Consider the following 23594-nt stretch of genomic DNA (forward strand, 5'->3'; position numbering starts at 1 on the left):
TAAGTATTGTATATTAAGTTTTTGCTCAAATATCACTTGAAACAGTAACTCTTCACTGATCTTCTTCCTAGCATCAACGCTTTTTTGTGTTGTTTTTACAACCTTTCCGAACTGAAATCAAGTGAACACACTGAAGTCGGAAGAACGACTCCCAAACTCGGAAAACTTCGATCACCCAGGCAGCACATGATTGCAGCAGAAGCCCTTCCAGAGAGGCGTGGTCAAACACAGCTCGCTTGCGTTTAAAGCTATTGACCAATTTTGTTGGTTTTTCAAGACATGTCGAAACTCTACACTGCCTAGATTTTGTGAAAGATTGGTCATTAGACTTTTAACAACCTTCATCACCTTTTCCTGAAATGTTGATTCAAAACTAATGCTCCTAGGAAGTGAGTGAGTAAATTTGCTTCAAATCTGTCCAGAACTAAAAAAAAAAAAAACGTGATGCCTGGAGATGTATTTAGCAGCTCACACTCGGCTCACACACATCACTGGCTAACTAGGAGACAGTGTCAGGGTGATGGAGACTTTGGACAGATCAGCCTTCATGTGTGCATGTGTGTGTGTGAACATGCTTTCCCTCTGTCCAGGGCCTTACCTACACCCATGGCCACTAATGTCACTCCAGGCTGCCGCGGGCTCATTATGCCATTAGCTGCCTCAGGCCTCAGTCCATTTGCTGGGCAGGGAGTGTGACGGAGTCCTTTTACAGGGTCACCACTCCTGGAGGCCGGTCAGCTCAGAGGTGTGTGTGTGTGTTTCTGTGTGTGTGTGTGTCGGGAAAAGAGAGAGAGACAGAGTGTTTGCCTCACACTTACACATAAGAATGTATTTGACACTAATCATGATCTGACACCGGATGTGAGCTGTGTTACATATTGTAATCACTCTATGTGTATGATTTGCTCTGCAGCACAGTGTCAGTTGTAATGTATCTTGCAGACAATGTGCAGATCAAGAAGATGGATTCATTGTTTACTTTGCTGCCGAGCAATCAAAGCAGTAAGTATACCTTTTTAAGCAGAGCTCAAAAAGCATCCTAAATTGAGTTTGATTAGTTATCCGTCTGTCAAGAGATGGTGGTGTTCAAGCACTGCTTCTGCGTGCATGAGGGGTTAATCCATCAGAAGCAAGTGTTCAGACATAGCTGAACCGTATTCCCGGGGTTTTCCTGCCCATCCATCGCCTGAAGACGACAACCAGCTTATTTTCTCTGCATATTAAAAAAAACTGTCCTCAGGAGTACGAGATATCAGGGAGAAAAGAAAAATTGCAAAGACAGAAAAAGGAGGGCTGGGTTCTTTTTTTTTTTTTCTCCAAATAAATGATTAACTAAATACACCCCCCCATTCCTGTCCAGTTTTTGAAAGAAGGGGGCAGCTTTGATCTCGGGGAGCCCTTTGAAATGATCTGAGGAATGAGAGAGAGAGAGAGAGAGAGAGAGAGAGAGAGAGAGGGGTGTGAGGGAGGGGCAGCAAGGTGGGGGGACGTAAGAGAGACAGAGACAAGAACAACCACACCTCCCTGCCTGTTGAGGGGAGACATCACAGGTAGAGAGGAGACAGGGGGAAGTTTCCAGGTTGAAGCTTTCAGATGATAGCTAAGGTGTTCTGAGTTGTTGTGCAGCAGCTGTTTGAAGGCCTCAGTGTGGATATGCCCAGGGATAGATTAGCTTCCCTTTAACCCCTAGAAATCAATGGGGTGGCAGATGTCTATTCCCTCACTCAAACAGCAAAAAGGGCGCCCAATTCTCGACACTACTTCATGTAAATCCCATACTTTACTGGCTCTGCCATGCTTGGTAGCGTCTGTAAAGAGCATGTTCTCAGCTGAGGGGAGAGGAGACACTCTGGGTTGCTCCTCTGCATTTAAAGTATTTCTCCTCCCTGCAGACATTCACCTTTATTTCCTTTCACAGCTGTGCTAAATGACAAGTTGTATTACAATTTCCCGCTGTATTTGGTCGGTGTTTTTCTAGTTTAAAATCTTTGTTTGATTCACTTCACACTCAGAGTGTATCTGTGTGTTCTGAGACGTGACTCACCTCACACAACTTCCTCACTGTCTCAAAAAATGTACCGTCTCAGACTGCAGATTGCATTCCCCAACGGCAAGGACACCGCTATAGAACAACAGAACAAATTCATGCCCCTTGCTGCCTATTATTGTGTATACACAGAAAACTATACGTAACTATGTATCTATATGTAGCTCTACATCTAAAAAGTGTTGTGCGAGGATGGTGAGAAACGAAATGCTTTGTAAATGCAGTATTAGCTGCAGCATTAAAACCAACAGGAATCCCTGCTGCTGGTGCAGTGAGTTATGTTGAGAACTTGTTGTTGTTTATCTCTGCTGTAGATAGTTGAATCAATTTTCTGTCTACTGTCTGGATTTAGTTTGAAATTTTATGTACTCTATCGCCTTACACTTGTCTACTCTTGAAATAAATGCTTCGATATTTAGTCACTGATTTCCCTGAAGATGTTAATCACAGGAGTTATCACAATATGGTGATATCTGGGGTCTATCTTTTCACAATACATTAAATCTGCATTGAAGTGAGATGATATAATTTGCCTACTTAACTAAAGCATAATGGAGCAGAAATGGTGACGAAGACAATATAAAGGTGTAGTTTGATGATATTTTTGCCTTTGATTAGCTAGGACAGTTGAAGAGAGACTGGAAATGTTGGGAGAAGAGAGCAGGTAGTAACATGCAGCAAAGGGCAGAGGTTTGAATAAAACCCTAAGCCGTTGCGATCAGTACTATAGCCTCCATACATGGGGCGAGAGACATAACGGCTAGTCTGTCTGACGCCCCAGAAATACATTTTAAGGTCCCTTGATGAGTCATCATCTAAAGTGTTCAGATTCATTTATCCAATTAAATGTGATTGAGGGACAATCCATTGAACTGCACAAGATGAAGCATATTACTTTCAATAAATGGCAGAATATGCCACTGCATGTGTAGATTATAGTCAGGAAGAACATTTGTATTTCCACTAAGACTGTGGTTGCAGTAGTTGTTAATTTCTCTCTCAACTCCAGCCTCCTGTATAAAACCAGCGAGACAGTTTGTGAATGAAGTGGTGGAACTTGCTGTGATAACATGGTGTTTTTACACTATTATAATATCAGATTTATTTAATTACAGCAGTGCAGAGCCAGAACAGACATCCAGTACAACACTGGTGTTTAAAACGGAAAAGCTACTTTTAAGTAATGATTGACTCCCCCCCCCCCCCCCCCCCCCCCCCCCCCCCCCCCCTTCAAATTAACATCTCACTTAATACTCCTGTTCATTAGATTCACAAAGAGGTGCTTTGAATTAACAACCCTGCATGTCCTTGTTGTTTTTGTAAGCGGGAAAACATGGGTACTTTTCCAAAGTCACCTGATACTTCTCATTTTTCTGCTCGTCGGTTATTCTGTTGGAGTATCGGCTTCGCATTCTGGTTCCCATGAGGCCGCTGGTTCCTCACTTTCATTAAAGTTGTTTGCAGAGTCTCTCAGCTTCGTCGCCTCATAAAACAAACTGCTATGATGAAAATAACTTAAAACCACACCAACCCGACGTTACTCCCTTGTTTTATTAGCACACTCAAACACAGACGCACACACATACGCAACAAAACGCTGTGTTTGTTGAGGTCCTAATGAGTCCCAGTAGCTGCGGTTTGATTTTTTTCCCTCCTAATTTGACATGCTTCACTTGGGCTGGGTCTCACTCGCTCCGCAGACCTCAAATCCTCCATGCAGAGGCCTAATGAATCTTATCCATGTACACAAACAAAGGACAAACAAAACAAGCGGGAAACAGTTGCTTTCTTGAGCTTCTAATTGTCCCAAACACGTCAATCAATCACTGCAGCTTGCTTGAATCCACTCCTCATGCTCACAAAAGAGTTATTAGTCACCCTTGAGAGCAAATCAATCTTCAGATTCCCCGGTATTACTCTTAAATATAAGGATTTGTCTGGAGTTCACTTTCCTTTTGCTTCAACTGCCGTTATACTTTCTGCTTAGGAAGGTGACATGAAGAACAATGAGTCGGGCCATGCGGGTCTCCCAGGGCTCTCCATGTTGGGTTTCAGCCGTAATTGAATTGGGGGCTTTTTGCTGCCCACAGAAGACGCTGTGAGTGAATTGTCTCGGATAGTTTATAGGGTAATAAAGTCCCTCCACACCAACACCTGCCAGCTGCGCTCAGCTTTGACCAAAACAGTCCATTTAATACCTCCTGCTGTGCACCTGCAGCCCACCCATAACGGCCAGCTCACGTCTGAGTCACACCAACAACAGAGCCCATATCTGTATCTCTCTCCGTCTGCTGGACGCTTTTGAAAGTTCCGATCGCACTAATCCAAATCTTGACTCAATTAGCCCTGCATTGTTGACACTGTCTGCAGGTTAGGATGCCATATCTCAAGCCAAATGCAATAACTGCTGCCTTTTTCACTTATCTGATCTCCTCATCTGCTTGCCTCAGTCGCTTGTGAGCTTTGAAAAGTGCTTCCTCTTCTCTTCACAGCCACTCCAAACAACTTTCTGTCTCCGTTAAAAAGGAGCGGCTGAGTGGGTGAAGAGTAGGCGGACAAATGGAAGCATCGGCGATCAAATCTGAGTCCGGTATTAGTCACAAAAAAGAGTCCTTTATACATTACAGTCTGTATTTGCTTAGGTTAGGTGTCAGATTTGAGATTTGGTCTGTCTGCAATGTGCAAACCCGATGAATAATGGTAATTACATCTCAGACAAAACTCTGCACTTTTAAAATGCTATTATTGTCCAAGCACGCATCTTGTGTCTGCTTTTGCGGCCAGCTTTCCGTTTTTTTATTATTATGGAATCGTGCATTAACTGGAGTCAGCAGTTTTCTGCGCTGCAATCTCATTACATTTACAAGGAAGGGATGGAGAGCAACAAAAAAAAATTAATTGGAGGCATGCGACAGTTAGGACAGGAGCCTGGGCAAGGGCGGAATAAATCAGAGGTCAGTTTGACACTTTAATGGCGCTTGGGAGAGGGAGAAGTGGTTAACTTTAATGGGAGGAGATAGAAATGTTGAGTTACTTTATTTTCCCCCCTCTTCCTCCCTCCTCGCCACGCACAAGCACTCATCCCAACCCCTTCCCCCTCATCAGCTGAGCCCCTCACCCCTGCACTATTTAGACTCAGCGTGATATATAGAGTTAATTCAGACCCTCTCCACACAATAATTCATGCATTTCATGCATTTAATGCCTTGCAGACGCAGCGCAGGGAAGACTTGTTAATTTTCCTGCACACACACACACACACACACACACACCTCTGTGCTGACTGTCAACTCCTCGACACAGCATCCCCACCCCTTCCTCCTCCTCCTCCTCTTTGCCCTCCACCACCTTCTTGTATTTTTTTCCATTACTTTGCAATTTAATTTGGCTAAAAGAGGGTCCACTCCCAGCAGTATTTCCTGCAGCATCAGGTTTCTTCTGCTTTAGAAAAAACAAACAAGTTTATCTTGGTTACAAAGACCCACTTTCTCCCCCCTCCCCTAAACTGGACTCTCACCTCCTGGGCCTTCTGGTCACGTCCTGCCCTCACCCCCTTCACCAAGTTCACTAAGGTCATCCCCACAAGGAGAGGATCCCCCTAACCTCCCCCGCTGACTTAAGCCTTGTGCTTTTATAATTTGGGGGAAATGCTGGCTAGTAAAGCAACCAGTGAAGTGGCTTGCGCGGGGTAATGGGGCCCTGCTCTCCATGCACTTGATTTAATCCGGGCAGAACTCTGTGTGTGGTGGGTGGGGGTGGGGGTGTGTGTGTGTGTGTGTGAGTGTGTGAGTGTGTGAGTGTGTGTGTGTGTGTGTGTATTCTTGGGGGATTGTTGTATGCTTGTGGGAGCAGATGGAAAGAGGTCAAACGAGACATTATGAGTTCTTTTTTAACACAGTTTACACAATGTGGCTTAGACAAGGTGCTGCAATGATTAGGTTTTTTTAAATTCATAAATCTGTGAGGTTAAAAATGCCCAATTTGTTCAGAGACAGATTTTAGAGATCAAGTTAATGACTTCAATGTGCATTTCTCGTACAACTAAGAATATTCATTGAAGCTCAACTGATGCGTCTGTCAACTCTGAGATTATTGGGACAATATCACTTAGAATGTTTTACAATCCGCACTGATGTCATGAAAAAAAACATTTTTATAATCGGTATTCAAGAAGGCAATGCTTAAGAGTAGTTTTTACAGCTGCGCACACTTCGACTTATTTGTTTTTACAATACTCTCCGCACTCTCTGCCGCACATGTAGCAGTACAGCACAGCTGGATAGATAATGGTGCACACAAGAAGAACTTTCTTAGATTAAGAAAGCAGCCTTCTGACTTCCTTATAGTCAGATTTGTGCAAAATGAGGATGTAAAAAGATGTTGACATTTAGCATGCTAACACAACAATGCAGCACGAGTTGTTTTGGTTTCATGCTGGTGCTCAAGGGCGACATCTGCTGGATCAAAACATTTTAAAGCCTTTAACTATATTTGCATCCATGCACTGGTATTATAAGGCTACAATAGTTCAACTCAGTGACATACATGTACCATGTCAGCTGTGACCAGCAAAACGTGATGTCTGGATGTAATTGACAAAAATGATAGAGAAATGATAAATTGCAGTGAAACATGCATATCATCGAAGTAATAGCTGATGCATAACGGCGTGCTCCTAAAGCACAAACAGAAACCAGCAGGGACAGGCATGAGTAAATCTCACATCACATCATTTGCTAGCCCGGTTAGCCCACGTTGTTATGATGATACCAGAGCGGTGAAGATTAGCCAGCTAATAACAAAAACAGTGACTCGAGATTTTGCTCCCATTAAGTTATGTGGAAGGAGAAGTCTTATCGAGCTGATGGCGTTTGTCAGATTTCAAACCACCGTGATGGGGAACAACAGCTACGAGAAAAGATGTCTGAGGGAAGCGCAGCAGAATTGATCAGGGCTGATTTGAACGAGTCGATAAAGTGCCTGTAAATACAGACTACTATTGTTGAGTAAGTTGTTGACTAGTATTGTATAAAGTAAAGAGGCTGAAACAGATACATTTTTTCAATTTTAACCGTTAACCGTGTAATTAATCACAATGGAAATAATGATGAGCATATTCAAATGAAAACAAAGTGTAGTTACAGACATTAGGCTCCAGCAATTCAATCAAGTCATCTGGAATTACAAGTGCAGCTCAAGCAGAAAGGCCTAATTAACCTCAATCTGATACAATAACCCTCTTTCTCCCCTACATTTGTAACTCTCAGTTCAAACACATGGCAGGGCTCCGTTTCTTTTTCAGTGGCGAGCTCGAGTCTTTGCAGAGTTTCAGACACCTTGGCTCAGAGCAGCCAGCCAGCCAAAGATAAACTGTGAAATGCATTTTCCCTCTTTCCCTCCGGGCCTCGAACACAACAAGGAAAAAGTTGAAGCCGTCACTTCAACTCCTGCATGGAAACTATCTCATGCAGAAGTTAGCAGAGAGGTCTGGTTTGTTCGTGGTCTGGCAGAGTTGCCAACCACATTGTTTCATTTATTTATTTTATTCAAGTTGGCGAGGTAGAGGTGAGGGTTTTTTTTTTTTTTTTTAAATCTCTGTAGCAGTGTGTGGGGGGGGGGGGGGGTCACATTTGTTGGCAGTGCTGTTGGAGTGCGCTGATACGAGTATGAGGGCTTTGTGTCAGGGAGACATTTTGTGGCAGGCAGGAGAGAAAACCCAACGCTGTGACAAGGGCTTTTCTCCTCTTTTAAAAGGCGTGGCGACCCTCATGACCCGCTGGGTTGAAATGGAGGCCACTGCTGATTCACAAGGAGGGGGAGAAGTTTCTGACTGTAGCCGTTTCATGAACAAAAAAAACAAAAAACAAGAGAAGATATCGGATTTTTTTTGTTTGTGTTTGTTTGTTTGTTTATTTGGCGTTTCTGTCAGGATTGTCCATCGCTGCTTCTCAGACAACACCACTGACCTGAACCCCAAGGCGGTCAGTGAGCCTTCAGTGTGGATACAATCCCATGATTCATCCTTTTTCATGGCATTTTCTCCCCCGTTGTGAAGGGGCGATGTACTGTCAGAGCCGGGGAGGAGATCTCTCTCTGCTGTTCTATACACACATGCACGCACGCACACACACACACTCTCTCTCTCTTACACACACAGCTTTGTGTCACTTATTCACACATGACCATGGACTTTAATGCATTTAAATGGCCTATCTCATACAGCACTGGTATTATCCAACACGTTCAGCAGTTGGCAGATAAAGCTGATGACATTATATTCATATTAATGTTTTTTTTATTAGCCTCCTTTGATGTGCAGATTGTTGATAAAATTGTGCTTTGATTGCTCTTTGAGAGAAGACTCTGAACTGTAACAGACGGCAGCTTGTAGAGTGAAGATTGCAGAGTTTCTCTTCAGTTAGTTAGTGCGCGCTTTAACGATAAGTGGATAAAGTGATTGATAACCAAGTCATTATTTGTCACTTATCAGAGCAGTATGGCTCCCCAAACTGAAATGTGAGTATCTTCTGCTTTTCTTGGTTGATTATCTTTGGGGGGTTTTCTCAGTTGGGCTACACAATAAATCACTTCATTTCATTGTTATCGCGATACGAGTTTGTAATAAACCTATCGCAGAAGTCTGAATTTACTGCAATAGATGAGAAAACTCTTTTATATGCAACCAAACAATGCTTTCTCACTTATGCAATTTACGTAGTGGAGGGAGGCCGTGGTATAATGGCCATTCTTTCACTCCATTTTATAAAAGCCTAAACTAGCTATCTGCCACCCTCAGATTAATTGGTGCCAATTTAGTGGTTAAAAGAAAAAAAACGACTTTGAGGGGATTTATTTTAAATTCAGGAGGGAGATCTTGCAACGGTGGTATTGTGTAAAACATGAGGGAAAGATAGAAACTGTGAGTAATAGGAATATGCACTCTTTTAAAAATGTGTTTACATATTGAACAATGTGATCACACATTGCATGAATATATATTACTCATGTTGTGCAGGCTTATCACTTAGAACTAGTCATCAAGATTGTTTTAATCGGTTTAGAAAAATAATAAGTAGCAGCAGCCGAAAGGCCTTGTCAAATGGAAAGCCGTTTGAAAAACACATGGCTGACATGAAGGAAAACCTTAATGAATAAAGCAATGAAACAAACAAGAACTAGATGCTTGTAGTACATGGAACATTGAAGTAATTCCTTACACGCATGCTTTATGGCATGTTTAAAAGTGCTGAGTAGGTCCCATTAACTACAGATTTGAATCTTGTGGAGAAACCAAGCCTCCTTCATCATGTGGTCACAACATTTTTGACATGAATCTAAGGCAAAGGAGGCTTGGGAATTGTTTCAGAGGCTAATGATGGTTGCAAAACTTCAGTTATTTGTCACCTGTCTGTATATAGGACTGCAGTTGTTACATTAAACACATCATCAAGCCTGAGTAAAGCTGTGCATGTGGAGCTAATGTTGTAAAAAGTGATTAAAGTTTCACATAGATGCCCCTGATTTGTTTCCCCTTAGTCCTAAAAATGCAGCACCAGCAGAAAACACAGCGACGGTGCAGAGATTGCATTTGTCTGAGAAAATTACCCCGACTGCATGCTTGATGATCTGTAGGAAAAAAATAAACTCACACTGAAGGTAAAAAAAACAACAACAAAAAAAAAACCCACTGAGTTCAGTTGTTAAATACACATTAACAGACTTCTTGCAGCATTGTGGAGATGCAGGGGACGCGCTCCATCTTTGCAAAGAGATTCTACATCCCAGCTCTAATCAATTCAGGTGGGGCAGCATTATCAGTGGAGCTGCCACCGGAGCTGCGCTGCACAATAACTCAAGGAGGGCATCTGAGAAGTGTGTGAGTTTGATCCTGTGCCAGGGTGATGAATAGCTGTTTTTTCTCTTTTGTTGCCCATCAGCACTTTTATTCTGCAGTTAATCCAGCAGGCTCACACTGTAATTTTTCACCTTGCTGCGTGATTATGTGTGTTTGTGTGTGTGTGTGTGTGTGTGTGCTTCCGTATCTTGCTGTCAGGGGTAGGACTCTCTGTCTTTCGTATAAACACAAACACCTGCATTGGAGGTTGATTTAAAGGTGTATGTGTATGTGTGTGTGTGTGTGTGTGTGTGTGTGTGTGTGTGTGTGTGTGTGTGTGTGTGTGTGTGTGTGTGTGTGTGTGTGTGTGTGTGTGTGTGTGTGTGTGTGTGTGTGTGTGTGTGTGTGTGTGTGTGTGTGTGTGTGTGTGTGTGTGTGTGTGTGTGTGTGTGTGTGTGTGTGTGTAAACAGATAGGATTGACATCTTGTGAAAAGTTAGTGAGGAGTGGGAGCCTTATATAACATGTCAGCAGGAGCCTGTCGGGAGGGGGGGCGCTTGTTAGTGGGGTGTGTCAGGTGTTAAAGGGATTGTCATGTTGTTGCAGATAGTGCTGTTCAGCTGCTTGATTTACTGCACCGATGGAGGTGATTCTTTCTGCTCGGACCTCCTCTGGCTGAAACCATGACCACACTGAGCCAGTTAAATATGAAAACTCATCTCTTTCTCTTCCTTTCCCTTCTGCCAAGACTGAATTACTGTGTCCACATGTAGAAAATAATCTTTTTGCAAATGCTCTGCAGAGAGGATAAAATGAACAGCTTTACTTTTTTAGTGAAGACTAAATGTAACTTTAAATGCCTTAAAACTTTGCAAAAAGAAAAAAACTGTTTGTAGCTTTAAATCCTTCACATCCCTAAGACTTGTAAAAGCTAGGCAAGTGAATACATCACAATAAATGATGTGCATATTTGATTTTTGTCATAATAGAACAATCAAGTTTTGGTAAATAAATGAAAAAAATCTGTCTGAATGTCATTACATTAAACAATCATTTAATTGAAATCTTGACATTTTTTAAAAGTGTGTATTGTTTTAGTATTTTAAATAATTTTTTTTATGGGCAGAGTTGAAAGGTGTTTTGATGGTTTCATCAGCAATAGAAAGTAAAGCTCGACCGATTTATTGGCCAGACGATAATATCGGCTGATATTAGAATAACCAGTGACTACAGGTATCGGCTAATTTTTATTTATCACAGATATGCGCCAATTTTGCTAAATTTATTCACCAGCCAAATAGCATTTAATTTGAGTATTGTTGTATTATACTAGCAGTTGTCTTTCTGGCTATCACTAGCAGAGTGTACTATACGGATTATAACAACCATTCTCACTCTCCAGAGTTTCAAGCAGTGATGCATGTAAATGCGCAGTTACCTTCCTTTTTTAAGTGATTTGATAACTGCATTTGAGGGATCAAGACAATAAATGTGTATATCTATATCTATCTATTTCTGCAGATCAAATAGAGATCCAAGAAAGATATCGGACGATATATCGGTATCGGATTTTTTCTTTCCTCAATATCGGAATCATCCCCTAAAATCCTTTAATCGTCGCAAAAATTCCATAGTGGTCGGGCCCTAATAGAAAGCTGTAAATTAGTTTGATGTCGTTTCCTATCTTCAGGTATTTCACGTCCCTTCAATCTGAACAACCTTAATGTGAATTAAGATTTATAAATGAAGCTGTAACTATTATGGTGTTTGTTTTAACTCAATTAATTAAACAAAAGTAGAAAGGAAAAAAAACTTTTTTGCAGTTGACAAAATGATGTGTTCCTCTTTGTTGAATCAAAATGTAAGATAGCATAGGGAGCATGAGAGATTGGTTTAGGGAGTCAGACAATAAGCACACCTGACCAAACGTTGGCTGTGCTGGCAGAATTGACACAAAGAGTTATCTCACATTCTGAAAGACGTATTCAGATATGTTTGTTTAACGTAGACCCAATCTCAGTATCCACATTTTGTCCTTGTGTTAGATCTCTCACAGCAGACAGGTTACATCTTGACTACAGAGTAACAGTTAACGAGGCGTAAGAGGAATGACCTTATATTCTGTACTCGGCTTTAGACCGCCACAGATAGTCCCCACCTCTTCTTCCTTCTGCTCCTCATGTTTCTTAGACCCGCTCTGATTAGGGACTTGGGGGTCCTTGTGGTCATATTTTAATGCATGCTTGAGCACTGGAGCCTCCTCTTCATCCTCTCGCTTGCCACATCTCCTCGCGGTGGAAGGGCTAGCATTCCTCCAGAGAGCTGTTCTACATACGGCGGACAAGGAGCACAGCTTCGCGCGAAAGCCTGCTGAGACTCCACACCATTTATCTCTCAGCTGCAAGGTTGGGCCAGGACTAATTGACTGAGCTATGTGTGTGTAATAGATGTGTGTGTGTGTGTGTATATGTGCGTGTCAGTCCCTTGAAGCCTGGCGCATTAGTAGAGCCTGAGATGATAGGATGTGGTAAAAAGAGAGGGAGGCCAGCCTTGTGTTGTGAGCCCATCAGAGGAGGCTCATATAAAAAGCTCTCCTGTAAAAGTCAGTTATTGCTCCGGCTCTACAAAATTCAGCCGCTTAAACTTTGCTCAGGGAGCAGACGGACCACACAGAGAAGCTGCTTTAAAGAAATATTCTGGTCTTGGAAAATGTGGGTCTTTTTTTCTTCTTCTAGATTTGCCTGCCAGTATAAACACAGAAAACACCCTACTCATCAAAGTAGAGACTTCTTTGAAGAGCATGTCAACATCACTACACCAAAGTCGGGTTGGTGAAAGGAACACAATTGGTTAGCTGATGTTCAGGTCTGCCACCAGTTAGTCTATCAGACGGTGGTCATGTAAAAAGACTCCAAAACAGTTTGGAGACATTGATTTGCCTTTTCCATGGGTTCTTAATTTCCAGTAGTCCGCTGAAAAGGTCTAGACAAGCACAGGTTCAAGTACAACGCTTTTGAAAAGGGTGTGTTGGGCTTGAGTTAATAGAACATATGTTTTCTGCAACATTAGCAAAACATCTCACCCATCTTTTCTTTCACTAGTTAGTCAGATAGTGAACAGCTACACACTAAGTCAACAGGGGCGTAGCCAGAATGTTTAAACTGGGGTGGCCCTCCTGGTGCTCTGACTAATGGAGGTGTTGCATGACGTTTTTGGGCACACGCACACAAATTAATTATTTAGTAGCTCAAACACAAAGCTGTATGTGCAAAGTTTTTATTTACAACTGAAAGTGCAACCATTAGCCAGTTGAATACAGCCAGAGAAGTTGATCTCTACTTAAGTCCCGCCTCTGATTAGGCAAATAGCCAATCATAGACTTGGATTTTGGGGTGGCCAATCAGATCAGGTACACCCCTCTGGGTACGCCCCTGTAGGTTAATGCCAAGATCATTTTGATGAAAACATTTTTGAATCAAGTGGAAGTAAATATTCAGTCTTCTTGCTTGTTTTTCTGTCAGATTGAAAACCAATACCACTTATCTTGTGCTGTAAGCACTGCCACCATGTCAAGGCTTTGTGCAAATTTAAATAAGAGGCACAATATTTTAATTGTGTGAGTCATTGACTTGTGGCTTTGGAGAATCTGTGGTCGAGGCAGCCCTCGCAACCAGGCAGGCTCTTAAACCAACCCACTTTATTTCCTTAATCTTTGACAACATCTTCGTACTTAACCATCATTTCAGTAACAACAAAATCCAAGCAGGGCACATCAGAGGTGAACGCACGGTAATGATCCTTTAGAATGTGATTGATAGTTTTGAATTTTACTCTTGCCTTTCGTTTATTCTTTAACATTATCCAGGCCAATCTGGAAGTTTCTTAAATAGTGATTATCTGACTGTTTATGGTTCTGCCATGTCTTTCTTCTTTCCAGTGATGCTCTTATGTTCCCAGTAATTATCATGGTTAGTACAGTGTTGTGACCAAAAGGATTGATGGCCAAAACCTTGGAAAATGAGACAATCTGGAATAATTATATTTAAGTGTTTGTGCCTGTTCAAGTTCCTCTCCTCGTGTAGTTCAGCTCAGACCTTGCGCTCTCTCTCTCTCTCTCTCTCTCTCTGTTCCTCTCACCACTCTGCTCTGGACTTTATCAACACATTGTTTAACTTGGCCCCCTCCCAATGTAAGCCCAAGTACAGCACGGAGTTGGCCGTCTCAGTGTCCATAGGGAGAGGGCTGAGCAGTTTGTGTGTGTACGTGTGTGTATTTGTGGGCACCTCATTCTCCTGGACCAGGAAGCTTTGAATCATGCTGGCTCTTCCTGGAAGGACCCAGAGGGAGCCGGGGCCGAGCAGGCTGGACCCATGCAGGCTGTCTGAACCTGAGCCTGGCCTTCTGCTGACACCGAGCTCGGGCTTTACTTCACCATTTGGAGAAGAGGCCACGCCCTCCCTGTGCTCAGGAGGTTGGCGCGCTGCGGGCGTTTTCCTGCACTGGGAAATGTTTTTCAGCTTTGGCTCACGATGATAACCTCAGCCTCTGGAACTTTGAAAAACAAGAATTTATTGATTGAATTTAAATAGCACAAGGTGGGCTACAGTTGCTTAGATTTCAAGCGCTGCGTGTTTGTATATTCCGAGATGAAAATTTTCATTACCGATGCAACAAGTTCAACAATTCTGCAGTTTGAAAGCATTCACTTTTCTCTCGCCGAGCTAAATATATTTGTGTCAAGCTGTCACCTTCCTACGCTGTCACAGGCTTTCGTTCAGTTCATGGAAATCACACTCTTCCCTGCCTGCAGGGCTGACGATCTGGCCATGTAAGCTGATATTAATAGTAGAGCCGGGCTGGTGCTGCAGGGTGTCCACACCTTCCTGTTTTCTCTGTCTTTGCTCTGGCCCCGTGCTGACAGATTTACCTCTGGAGGAACTCCGGCATCTGAAAGGGAAAAACGGCCTCCATTGTTCAAATGGGGCTGGAGTGGAAAGAAAACACAGGCTCTTTAAGGAAAATAACAAGGGGGTAATAATAGGTCGCAATATCAGTCTTATAAACAACCTTATAATTGAGACTTATGTTTGTTTTTTTACAGGATGGACATTTTTTTTCCAAGTTAAAGTTGCCTCTTTGGGTAAAAGTGTGGCTTAAGGAGTTAACTTCCAACAGTACTCTCTGAAAAGACTTGCAAAGCTGCAGAGTTTGATAGCAATCAGCTGTTAGAGGGATAGATCATTCTGTGCTTTTTTTCCCCCCTCCTGCACACTGTCAGATAACTTTAACAGTTGTCTCCCCCTCACTATTTTTTTTTTTCCCTGTCAAACTCCGCAGGGAAATTAAGTCAGCAGGAGAAGTAACTGCTTAAGTTATCCAAACGCCATCTTAAAGCGCGTGTTTTTAGAGTCTTGGCGAGGATTAGCGCAGAACTCACATTGAGACGTTACATCAAGATTCAAAGAGGTTGTAGCTTCAGCTGGGAAAGATAAATACACACTTCAGACTTCATCTAAAATCTCTCCTGGATGAGATATGATTTGGCGTCTTACTAAAAATAACCTGTTAGATAATCGTAATCTTTGTCCAGCAGTCCATCCAATACAGATAAAAAGCATCCTCTCCCTGACTGTGCTTGAACTTCAAAACTAAACTCAGCACAATGAGTCAAAGCACAGTTTGTACAAAAAACATCCAGCTCTGTCCAAATATTTTTGGATTTTATTCCATCTGATCAAAAGGAAAAATCTGTGTTCCACTGGAGCAGGGATTTTTAGGTTTTCAAGGCACTCAAGGTCACAAAGCAGAGATAAAACATGTAACAATACGTCGCACACATTTACAGAGTGTGTAAAATCATATGGGGTTAGATTGGCTGTAAAGGATTGTTGTACCGTATTAGGTTACATAATTTAAAAAAAAAACATCGAAATCAAAAGACCTTCTCCATCTTATCCTACCTCTCACTCCTGTTTGTAGCTTTAACTGTGAGTCATATTATTTTGGTGTTGTGTTAAGAGCCACAGCAGCTGTTGTTTTTCATCTTAATTATAAGACAAATGTTGAAGTCAGCTTAGATACTCCAAAGTGCTGCGATGGATTCATTCTTGTGCCAATCTTGTACAGTTTCTAACATATGTTTTTTTTATTATGGATGCTTGATTATAAAAAAAAAAAAATAGTAGCATGACTCCTGCTGCGTCGAGAGTCGGACTTTAGAAAAAGGGGTAACGGCAGCAGAATATGACTAACATTGGATTACAGCATTGTCATTGAAATTTGACTACTGTATGGAAATGTATTTTCATAGCTCCTTCACACTATGCATCCATCCATCAATGATCTATACCGCTTTTCCCGTTTGGGGTCGCGGGCGGCTGGAGCTGATCCCAGCTGTCATTTGGTGAGAGGGAGGGGTTCACTCTGTTAGCCAGTCAATCACAGGGCTGATTTAGAGACAGACAACCAGCCACACTCACATTCACACCTACAGTCAAATGTAGAGTCACCAATTAATCAAACAAGAATGTCTTTGGACTGTGAGAGGAAGCCGGAGTACCCAGAGGGAACCCAAGCATGCACGGGGAGAACATGCAAACTCCAATCAGAGAGAGGATTCGCAACAGGAACCTCCTCGCTGTGCAGCCTCCGTCACCCTTGAAGACAAAAAAAAAAAAAAAAAAAAGATTTTAGACGCATTCTCTGCGGGTTTGACTCCCAGCTTTTGCCCTTTGATGCATGTCTAGCTCACTCTTCCCACATGTCCTGTTTGTATTCCGCTGTTCATCTAGCGGTTTGGAATCACAGCGTAACTTAAGCAATGATACGATATGATGCATGACATGTGGCCCACGATAACAATAACAGAGGAGTCTTGAAGTACGATAATTGTCACAGTGACTCAAATAGGCAGGGTAATCTATTTTCTCATGATTAAAACATTGGTATTTGGCACAAGCCTTTTGATAATTATGTCACACGAGTCGGGACGATATATTGTCATAAACATTTTTTTCACCTCCAAATGAAAGCAAAAAGGCCCAAAAGAAGAAAAAACAACATCTGTTTTCTGTCCTGTCATTCGATCCCTGTCAATGCATCATGGATTTGAAGAATTCTTGTGACAGATAATTTCATAAATTTGCTCAAGAAAAAAAAAATCTGTAGGATTGTATATGTTTAACAGGGAAATTATCCTTAAAAAAAATGCCACTGTAGGTATTTCTCGCACCAAACCGAACATAAATCTCTTATATTTTTATACATAGAACTTAAAACTAAGTTTCAATTGATTCCAAATCAAAGATAATCTATGAACTACCTAAAAATGGCTATTTCTATCTTCATTTGACCTGAATGTTAACCCTTCACACAGACATTTGGGGCTGTGAGCTGACCTCTTAAAGAATAAGATTCACAAATGGTTGAAAGCTTTGACCTACAGTTTGCTCTTTAGCTGCAGATACCTGCACATACTCCTGCTTAAATAAGTTGATAAAAAAAGCCCTTAATATCTCTTATCTGCTCCAGTCGCCTTAGTAAAAACTCTCTTATATATCTCTGTGCATTGATGTGTTCCCACCCTTGGGATAGCAGAACCGCCAGGTGAGAAATATAACCTTGTGATGTGGATTGAGAACATGTAGAGTATGGATTTTCCTGGATTTATCCTTCACTTTAATGTAGCATTGAGGAAATCTAGGCCTACATTAAGCTATTCCCTGCAGTATTGTGAGTTAACTGACACCTTTTGGAAAAGCTATTGTACATTAAATATCTTTTCTAAATGTCAGAACCTGCACTGTGAAGCCTCAGAGTAAGAGTCTCCCCCTTCAGCAGTGAGCTGGAGGCTTCACTCGCACTGCCTCACATCCTTAGAAAGCCAAGTCTTAGTGGAGCAGACCCGAAGGCTTAATGTCAGCAAATTAATTATGGATTCACCCAATTAGTTCACAAACTACACTGTGTTCGAGGGAAAGTGATCATTCCCCCAAATGACTTGTCTCTTCAGTCTTTTTCCCCAGTGTGCATTGTGTCTCTCTCAGAACTGTGTGTGAGTGGGCTCTTGCATGTGTGAAGAGACACGCAGCAGGCAGGTAGCCTGACCTTTTTAATTATTCAATCTCTCTAACTCATCCTCTGACGCCTTCGCTCTGTCTCCCTCACCCTGTCCAAACATATTTCAATCTGTGTAAAACATAAGGAAGGGCCTTAAAGCTATTCCGAATCGCACAGAGCTGTGTCGACACATGAAGTGAAACTGAGATGAGTTTTTTTTTTTTTTTTTTTTTTCTATGTGAGATTGCCTCTTATCTGTCGGCCTCCTCCTGAAAGTGTCTAATAAAGTAAGTAATCACTGCTTTCTAATGAGATCCTGTCAGGGGCGATGCTGGAATCTGTTTACCAAACCAAGTTATTTTCTTATTTCGACAAAGTCAATTAATCACAACGGAGACGATTCTGTTAGTGTTGTCCTCCCAATAGGAAGATGGATTGCAACAGGGCTGGTGTCATCATTACATTTCATCCAATTACAAGATGATGCTGTTGCAAATTAATTTAATTAGACTTTTGGTTTTGCACATTCTCCTGTGGTTAGAGACACAAATGTTGGGTGGAGGCTGAAATTAGGTTTGAAACTAATGATTGTTTTCCTCATTGATTTCTCTCAAGATAACTTTTCGGATGAATTGCTGTTGAATGAATACAATTTCAAAATAAAACAAAACAATCCCACTATCAGAGCCGAAAGTGGAACTGACTCTACCAGCTGTGGCTCAGTACTACAGTCGGTCATCTCTCAATCGTAAGGTTGGGCGTTTGATCCCCGGCTCCTGCAGGCACATGTTGAAGAAGTGTCTTTGGGCAAGTCACTGAACCCCAAATAACTCCAGCTGCTACCACAGATGTGTGAATGCATGTGAATAGAATTGTACAAATGATAGACACTTAACATAGCAGCCTCTGCCATCAGTGTGTGAATGTGCTGAAATGAAGTGTAAAAGCCCTTTAAGTAGTCAGAAGACTAGAAAAGTCCTTTTACCATAAAACAATCATGGAAGCAAATCCTCTTAATTGCTTAGTGAAGCATAAAGAGTCAAAAAAAAGCTAAAAAGGCTCAGTCTTAAGAACAAATTCCCGGGAAGCATCTTCTCTTAATTTTACGAGTAAACACTTTATCTTGTTTATTTTTTACACCAGCCTTACTTTTAAAATATATTGTTCTCTGGGTTGTGTTGTCTTTCAAACTTTACTCTAGGCTAAGCTTACTGTCTATTGGTTCCAGCTTTATATCTCTTGATAGTGCTATTGATCTTCTCATCTTATTTTTTGCCACGAAAAGACGAAAATGTTTTTCTTGAAAATGTTATACTGCTCCTTTAAATGGAATAATGAGCAATTTGAGTTGGTTAATTTTCAGTCTACTCACTCTTCATTTCTGCCCTTAAAGAAACCTTTACTCTGTGTGTGTTTGTCTTTATCCATTGTGCTGTGTTAAACTGCGCCCCCCCCCCCCCCCCCCCCCTACTCATTTGCAGACACTTCTCTGACTGGGATATGTGTTTGTTGCTGACATTGAACAGAGTTTGTGGACGGTGATTGTGCTCACAGCGCAGCCGTCCTTGGGAGACCGGCTCTCTCAGATATAGATTCCTACGTTTAATGTCTTGGCCTCTCTCACACAAATGTTTCTCTTTCAATGAGCTGTGGCCCTGCAGGCAGGGAGTTTTATCGATCATCTGACTTTTAATGCCTCTTAAATATTAAGATTCATGTATATGACCTTTTGTGTTTGGATTGAGAGTGCAAAGTCCCTTCCTAAATACCCTTTCATGCCCTGCTGGCTGCACTGCGGGCTTTGTAACAGTTTTTCTTTCAAACTATGGAAGAGTGGGTCCCAGTTTAATCTTTTAAATAAAAGCATTGGGGTCATGGAGGGAAGTTTTACACTAACTTTTTGGACCGCTCTCTCCTTATATCTAGCTTAGAAAATGAGTGCAGGAGATAAGAAGTGGGAGATGAATTGTGGAAGGTTTGCCCTCTGTGTGGGTCTTGTTATCCTCTCAGAGCACTCTTTTCCCCTACTTTCCTCCCTCTCTGTCACTCTCACTCTTTAAGTTACACACACACAGTAACACACAAGCAGTCGGCTCTGGAAGAGCGCCCGGTGATTGATGACTGTGTGTGAGAGACCTCAGAGGCTGCAGCACTACAGAGAGATGGACAGATGAAAAGGGAGGAGGAGGGACAGGGAGAAGAAGTGAAATGAATCAAGTAACAGGGTGAGGCCTTCCAGCAGCCTGTTAACAGACTGGAGACGGAGTTCTGCCTTATTTGAAAGAAACAGTGGATGTGTCCTGCTCAGTGTAGCTTCCTCATGTCGAAAATGGTCCTTTCTGACGACACTAAACACAGCAGAAAAAAGACATATATGCAAACGCTGTTAAAGGGGCTGTTTATCACTTTTGTTTGTGATTTTGCCATCTGTGTGTGATGGTTTCCCTTTTTATAATAGGTCATTCACGCTTGCAGAAAACTCCTTCATTAGTATTTATTTTGTAGCTATGTGTGGTTAACTTTCCTTTAAAAAAAAAAAAAAAAAAAAATTGTCCATTTTAATCTAAGGGTCTGAAAGAGGACTTTCTTTGCTCTATATGTGTACCTCAAGTGTGTTGGGTGTGTATGGTCCAAGATGTGTGATTGTGACAAATCACACCGAAGACTGGTAAAGAGTCCCATCCAAATCTACCACCCTGATTCTTCCAAAGATAAAAGATGGTGGTTGTTCTCTCTTACTAAGCTCTTGCTCCGTTGTCTTCCCTTTCCTCTCTTTCTTCTAATTTGTGACTCCAAAGAAAAACTTCAAGTGCTCTGAGTTCACTCTGATGCTTTCTGGTAGAAAGAGATGTGAGCACTTTTCTGAGAGGAGAGGCGCCTCTGGCTCAGGTCCTGGACCAATGCGATTGCTGCACTTGAGTTTTCAATGGAACATTTAATTCCTTTTGTGCTGCAATGATACAGCAAGATGCTGATGCTCATAATGTTGCACCGAAAGAATGCCCCATTTGTTTTCTTACAAAGATGCATGCGGTGATGCTGTGTTCATGTCTTTGTTAAGTAAAACTTTGAACCAACTTGAATTTCTCTATTACCTCTTCTATCCCAAATAGAGAAAATCTGATCAAAATAATTGATTAATAAACTGTTTTTGCTTTGAAATGTGATCTTCTAGTTGACATTGTGTTGTAGTGAATTGACACTATAATGTAAAGAGGTGAGATATTGTGCTCCCCTCTGAGTAGATTTTAACTACCCTCTATTGGCCTGAATGTGTCATTACACAACAGACTGTCAACCTTCAGGTGCAGCACATCCACACACTATCATCATTTTGTCATCTGACGATTCCCTCACACAACATCTATCAGCCTCTTTTACATCTACTTAGATCAACTTTTGTCATGTGAATAAGCTTTTCTTTGCTCGCTTTCTTGAAAAGGCTTTCAGGGTGAAAAAGGAGAACAAAACAGAGAGATTGCTTTTTGTCTAAGATCAGATACCTCCAATGTCACGGCGATCAATAAGGAATGTGAAGAGTGACAAGTTTGATTGAGCTTCAGATGAGTTTTTTTTGTCAGTGAAAGAAAACACACTTCAAACAGGAGAAAAGTGGAGCTTTTAGATGTGGAGGCTTTGTCACTTTTTAGAGCAAATGGGGCACTTTGTCACCACTGGTATCTAAGTGTGTGTAAGGGTGTGTGTGTGTATGAGGGTGTGTGTGATTCACTGATTTTCTGTGTATCTATCGCCTGCAGCTTCCCTGGCTCTTTGTGAGCAAGAGGCTGAGTGACTTTGTAGTCAAGGATTCTTTAATGCCTTACCGTGTCACACTGTTTCTTGTGCTTGTACATCAATTATGTGTGCACTTACAGTACGTGTGTGTGTGTGTGTGTTTGTGTGTGTTGTGTCTAACAAGGTATTTCTGTTTTGTTTTTTTGTGGCAATCCTGCAGGTGTATATGCCAAGGCGGTATGCCCAGGGGAATAGTGCTTACAGTGCACTAGGAGTCTGAACCTTGTCAGTATTTGTGGCTGAGGAGAGGTATCCTGCCTTGCCGTGCCAAGCCGTGCCGTGCCGTCCTGTGCCGTGCTGTGTTTGACGCCATGTCCCTGACTGACAAACACAAAGTGAAGAGGCAGCGGCTGGACCGGATCTGCGAAGGTAAAGCTAAGTGTATGTGCCTATCCTGAACTTTTGCATCACTATTTCTGTCACACTTCCTCTGCAAACTCTGTACTTCCTTCTCAACACTTACAAACACAGTTGGTAAAGTCATGTTTGAAAATGTGATTCTGTATTTTTGCACATCAGCAGTTCTCCTCACTAGTCATTTGTCTTAAAGACTGTAGGATTATATAAATAGTTACGTTAATATTCATGGTTTTACAAGTGAGCAGAATGAATTTGATTACAATTTGAGCAGCAATCTGTGATTTGGTGTTTTGCAATGCATACAAATTAGGCATATATGTAAATATCTGGTGCAAACTGAGCTAGATTTGAAAGAAGAAGGTGACATTTATAGATGCCACACAGCTGTAGTTGAAATCAGTGGTGCTTAACTGATAAAGCCTCAGGACCCACCTACCAATTCCGTCATGAAAAAACTCGACCAAAATCTCTTATATTTTCTAAACAATCAGATTTATTTCATGAAAACGTTGTACCATTTGGACCTCTCATGGTACAAAACATGAGACAGAACAAAGAAACCCAACAAACAAGTTCTAAAAAAAGTGCTTTAGAGTCTTTTTGACACATTTCTTTTTCCAGGCACACAATCGCAACCCTTTGACAATGGCTCCGTGACCCACTTTTGGGTCCGACCCACCAGTTGACAACCACTGGTTAATTTACCTTTCAACGATTGTATTTTAATTTTAATTATTTGAATAAAGCAACAATGGTTACATGCAACACAAGTAATAAAAAAAATCTCTTTTAAAACCTAAATGTCAACAACTGATTCATCGACTAATCATGGTCTGAGATGAGCAGAATAATTAAGTTATCATGGAGCAGATAGCATTGAATTGTTGATTTGCATACAAAAAGATGTAGATGCTGAGCTACATTTAAGAGAAAAGTGAACATAGTTAGAACTCTACATGATCACTTTCTATTGCTTTAGATACTTTCAAATTGTATTTACAAAAGAAAAAAAAAATCAATATATTGAATTATTTAGCTAAATTGTTCATCAGTATATTGTGCTTTTTTTTCTCCCACACACATAATGGACCTGTACATCGCCCAGTCAACAATCCTAACTGTTTTATTAGCACAACCCGAAGCCCTATTGGTGATCAATACCCATCGATTGCTATAATTTTCTCCTGGCACACAGCACATGTCAGATACTACAGTAACCAGTGTATAAATGTTGACCTCAGCAGCAAACAGTCCTCTGGCGGATGTAAATGAGATTATGCCTTCACTCTGGCCTGTGTATCAGCTGTGTTTGTTTGTGTAGGAGTGTCGGCTGTGTGATTTATGGTTATGCCGAATCTCTAAACATCTGAGTTAGATTACCGCAGGGGATTGAATGGTTTCCTTCTTGTCACGGCTGTTTGGAAGCAGCCAATTTTACACCATGAACTGCAGTGATTATTAGGCTTTTGGTTGTGAATAAGAGAGCGGTGGCGTTGTATTG

The 23594-nt window shown here is 41.6% G+C and overlaps 1 protein-coding gene across 2 annotated transcripts in view; it reads left to right on the forward strand.

Moving 5' to 3' along the window:
• ctbp2l (C-terminal binding protein 2, like) overlaps window positions 1–23594 on the forward strand; it is a 103509-nt gene that overhangs the window by 21949 nt on the left and 57966 nt on the right. The window contains exon 2 of one of the 2 annotated variants that reach the window (XM_065949934.1): window positions 21894–22114. In XM_065949934.1, coding sequence (XP_065806006.1) covers window positions 22045–22114 — 70 coding nt within the window. In that variant the 5' untranslated portion in view covers window positions 21894–22044. The remainder of the gene's footprint in view (window positions 1–21893; window positions 22115–23594) is intronic. The other variant, XM_065949935.1, reaches the window with a different exon arrangement.

This window comes from Labrus bergylta, chromosome 21 (genome assembly GCF_963930695.1).
Source record: "Labrus bergylta chromosome 21, fLabBer1.1, whole genome shotgun sequence".
NCBI lineage: Eukaryota > Metazoa > Chordata > Actinopteri > Labriformes > Labridae > Labrus > Labrus bergylta.